Genomic DNA, 4797 nt, shown 5'->3' on the forward strand with positions numbered 1-4797 from the left:
TCTTTCCCTTCCCCTCCCTCCCCAGAGGAGGAGGGGAGGAGCCCTCAGCCAATTGAGGGAAGGGAGGCTTGGCTTTCTCTCCCCTGCAAAGCCTGGGCAAAAGGAGCTGTGGTGCAGGAAACAGGAAGCAGGAACAGAAAGCAGTGGAGGGCCAGTTGCTCGTGGGCCAGATAGGAGCCCTGCAGGGGCCAGATCTGGCCTGTGGGCATTATATCCCGCCCTCCCAAGGCTCTTCCACCAAATATCCAGGAATTACCCAACCTGGAGATGGGAGCCCTAGACAGAGCAGGGTCACAACAAAACAATACTCATATCCAGGGGTCATTTCGTAGAAAAAGAGGTGCAGGAGCTCATTAGCACAACTCATTAGCATAACTTATTTGCATATGCCACACCCCCTGACATCACCGGAAGTGTGTCAGAAGGCAACACCCACCGCTCAGGTTCCACTGGACTGTTTTGGACAGCTAGCTATTGGGGGGGGACACATGCAGATCTGTCCTCGCAGAGGCGGGGGAGCTTGTACCTGAATAAAACTTGGTCTTAAAGGTGCCACTGGACTGTTTTGGACCGGGGGGCTCTGCAGCTTACCTGGCTGCTTCTTGCTCAGACTCAGGGCCGCTGGAAGCAAGGGGTGGGGCTTGTTGCATGTGCCCACCCCCTGGGCTCTTTACTGCCGGAGCTCCGCTCCTGTGTGCTCCCGCAGGAAATAGCCCCTGCTCATATCTTCCTGTCACCAGTGCCTCAGACGATCACGACTCCTTACATCATTTTTATTACCAAAAAACGTGTACCCTTGCATAGTAAAAACAAACAGTCACCAACCCATCAACCGTAATGCCAGGAATTCTACAAGGGTTTTGTTTCTTGTTTACCATCCCTCATACCAGAGCTATGTTTTCTATTATTATTATTATCTCTGTGCTTTCCAGACCTGTACTGCTATTCTTTCACGAAGCGGCTAAGTAATAAAATGTCATAAAAAGAGGATGATTAAAAAAAAAATCTGCAACTAAAGGAACAATGCCGTTGAGAAAGTGAGAGGTCATAAACAGCTGGCCGTCGAGCAACTGGAGACGAAGGGAAACCACAGGATCCAAATCCCTTCTGAAAATAAAATTGCCTTTAACGACATCTCTGAAGAACAGTATAGAATGGGGTCCGGTGCCCCAGGGCGCCATGGCTGCCGCAACACCTTTTCTGCTGCCCACCAAGTGTTTTTAGGGAGTGGGTGAAGCCAGGTAGGGCTCTTGCTCAGGAAGCCTTCTGATTGACTATTGGAGATTTTGGAGGGGTATTTTTTGCTATTTCTCAGTGCATGCGCACCTGGAAGTCATGGCGCCCTCTGGTGACTGACCGCTACTGGGGGGCCTGGAGGATATTCAGAGAGGTGGCTGAATAAAGCCTGCCCCCACCTCCCGCCTCTGGTATTCCAAGGAGGTCTCCCATCCAAGGACTAACCGGGGCCGACCCTGCTTAGCTTCCGAGATCTGATGAGATCAGTCTAGCCTGCACCATCCAGGTCAGGGCAGACAAGGAGAGGTGTTCTGCCAAGGCCTGCCTCTGCGTAGCAACCCTGGACTTCCTTGCTGGTCTCCCATCCAAGTACTAACCAGGGCCGACCCTGCTTAGCTTCCAAGATCTGATTAGATCGGGCTGGCCTGGGCTATCCAGGTCAGGGCAACTATCGGAGATTTGATTGGCTGTGTAGATTTTTTTTTTTAATGTTGCTTTGGCAGCCACTGCCACCACAGCCCAAGTATCTTCAATGTTATTACCCAAGTTAAGCTGTGGAAATCATTTTGGGGCTGGCTCCCCCTCCTTCGGCAGCCATTTTGTGGCTGGCTCGGCCTCCTTCGGCAGCCATTTTGCGGCTGCGCCCACCACGCCCTGTCAGAATTCCAAATGTGCCCACAGGCTCAAAAAGGTCGTGGACCCCAGGTATAGAAGGAAGATGGTGGGCCTCCTTGGAGAAGGATTTCCATCGTCTCGACACCCCCACCAAGAATGCCTTCTCTCCTGTATCGCAGGGCTGTAGCCAGGATGAGGCCAGCAATTGTGCTGTCATAGCAACAATGATTTGCCCCACCTATTTTTTTTAAGAAGACAGAGAAGAGAGAAGAAGAGATTGGATTTATACCCCGCCTTTCACTACCTGAAGGAGTCTCAGAGTGTCTTACAATCTCCTTTCCCTTCCCCTCCCCACAACAGACACCCTGGGAGGTAGGTGGGGCTGAGAGAGCTCTCTCGAGGACTGCCCTTGAGAGGACAGCTCTGAGAGAACTTGTGACTGACCCAAGGTCACACCAGCAGCTGCATGTGGAGGAGTGGGGAATCAAACCTGGTTCTCCCAGATTAGAGTCCGCCCTCCTAACCCCGATACCAAACTGGTGTAGGTTCCTTTGTTTGCTTTGCAACCAGAACGAGAAACAGAGGAGATTTTTTTTCTGGGGAAAGAGGCGCCGGAACTCTTGAGAGGGAAATGAAGTTTTCCGTCTGTATACTGAACATTCATAAACTTTAAAATGTTTTTTTTAAGGATTTTGTCAAAGGGGTTCTGGAACTCTGTTCCGGCACGTTCCCCCAGGGAAAAAGCCCTAACAAGAATGCATTCCGAACACAGAATGAGAACCCCTGATCCAATCAGTGCAATTTGAAAGGCACTGACTAGTATCACTGGATGAGAACCCCTGATCCGATCAGTGCAATTTGAAAGGCACGTCTCCGTTTTCTACCTCCATAGTCCAGAACTACGTTTCTACGCTCAATAAGAGGAGTCCAAAAGGTTTAGGTACACAAAGCAAGTGAGAAGAGCATAAACCAGCTGCCCCACGGCCAGGGCTCCCACAGGATGCTTCCGCTGGCGGTCTTCTTGGACACCGTCGGCGTCAGGTAGATGACCACCACCTTTTCTTCTGGCTGGGGAAGTTCTTCCTTGTCGCAGGACTTGGACCGGGGCTTGCTGGCTTGGATGTCGTTCTGGAGGAGGTCATCCGCCGGGTTCTCCGAGCTGCCCAAAGCCACGCTGACCGAGACCTCCCGCCACCCGACATCATTCACGGCCCGGCAAGTGTAGATCCCCTCGTCCGCCTTGCTGAACTTCGAGACGGCCATGGAGCCGTTCCTGAAGACCAGAAAGCGCCCCGGGCTCTCCTCGGACCTTGCGTCCGCCAGCCAGTTGTCTCCTTCCCCTTCTTCCGCATTCGGCCCGTTGATCGCTACGGTTTGGCCGGACGTCTTGATCTTCCAACCGATCTCCGGCTGTGGCTTTCCCACGGCAGTGCAGTCCAACAGAAGGCTGAGTCCGTCGTGCAGGACAGAGTTGTCCAGGCTGGAACGGTAGGTCAACCGGACGGAGGGAAGCATGCAGTCTAGGGCCAGGGTCCTGCCGAGGACGTGACCTTTCAACTCCTTAGGGGTGGCGCACGTGATGGATTCCTTCTCCGGGCTGGAAACGGGAGAGCTCTCGAGCCACCGTTTCAACCACCAGACCTTGCAGGAGCAATTGAAAGGGTTGTTGTTGATCTGCAGCAGGGACAGCGACGGCATGGAGTCGAAAGTCCCCTCGGAGAGGACGGCGAGCCTGTTGTCGTTCAGCCAGAGGGACCGCAGGGCCTTCAGGGTGGAGAAGGCCTCCGGGGGAACCTTCTCCAGATGATTGTTGCTCAGCTTCAGCAGCTCCAGGACGGTCAGGTTTCGCAGGTCCTGCCACGGGAAATCCGTAATCTGGTTGTGGCTGAGGTCCAGATTCCTCAGCTGTGCCAGGAAGCCAAAGGTGCCTTTCCCGATGGCGCTGATCTCGTTGTAGGTCAGCCACAGGCCCTGCAGGTTGCCGACGTCTACGAAGGAGTCTTCCTGGAGGGAGGCGATGTGATTGACGGACAACGTCAGGGTGGTGGTGTTGGAGGGAAGGCCAGCGGGGACGGCGTGGAGATCTTTGTAAGAGCAGTCCGCTATGTGACGGGTGTAGTTCTTCCTCGCCACGCAGACGCAGACTTCTGGACAGGCCTGAGCGTCTGCCACCAGAAATACGGCCGCTAAGAAGAACAGCAGGTCCATTATTTTGCCCCCTGTGAATGCAAAAAGAAAACGAGATGGGTAATGGTTACGGTGCGCCGGTCAACTTTTTGAGACATTAAGAACACAAAAGACGCCATGTTGGGGCACCGATGGCACCCACTAACACCTTTCCTGGGGTCCGTCAAATATTTTTAGAAAGTGGGCGGGGCCAGGTGGGGCCCCTGCCCAGCAGGTCATCTGATTGACTATTGGAGCTTTGATTGGCTGTGTGGATTTTTTAAAATGTTGGTTTGGCAGCAGCGGCTCACATAGCACAAGGCTCTTCTCCGGGTGACCCAAGGTAAACTACGGCAGCCATTTTGTGGATGGCCCTACCTCTTGTGGCAGCCGTTTTGTGGATGGCCTCGCCTCCTGCGGCAGCCATTTTGTGGATGGCCCCGCCTCCTGCGGCAGCCATTTTATGGCTGCACCCTCCACACTATGCCCGAATTCTCAAGCTGCCCGCAGACTCAAAGAGGTTGGGGACCACTGATCTAGGCGGTAGCATAATTTGTGAGCTGGGGGACACTTCAGTCCCCTCCGTCCCTGTAATCTCCGTGACCTGTCCCTCAGCACGAATGAAAAACTCTATTGCGATGGTGTTTGTGGGGCTGTGACAGGGCGCCTTCCGAGAAGAGAGATGACCACATTTCCATAATGGAAAAGAACATCTCATTGCTGGACAGGCGAAGTCATCCATCGTGCCACAGCGACTTCCTAGAGAAATCCTGATCTCAG

General features: G+C 53.6%; 1 protein-coding gene across 1 annotated transcript; it reads right to left on the minus strand.

Annotated features, from left to right (window-relative positions):
* Positions 1 to 2787: 2787 nt before the first annotated feature.
* LOC107122920 (immunoglobulin superfamily containing leucine-rich repeat protein-like) lies at positions 2788 to 4070 on the minus strand (the record flags this gene model as incomplete). Its single annotated transcript, XM_015426056.1, has 1 exon — positions 2788 to 4070. A coding segment is annotated over one exon (1283 nt), but the record flags the coding sequence as incomplete, so codon positions are not given.
* Positions 4071 to 4797: the final 727 nt, after the last annotated feature.

This window comes from Gekko japonicus, unplaced genomic scaffold (genome assembly GCF_001447785.1).
Source record: "Gekko japonicus isolate JY-2015 unplaced genomic scaffold, Gekko_japonicus_V1.1 scaffold9313, whole genome shotgun sequence".
Taxonomy (NCBI): domain Eukaryota; kingdom Metazoa; phylum Chordata; class Lepidosauria; order Squamata; family Gekkonidae; genus Gekko; species Gekko japonicus.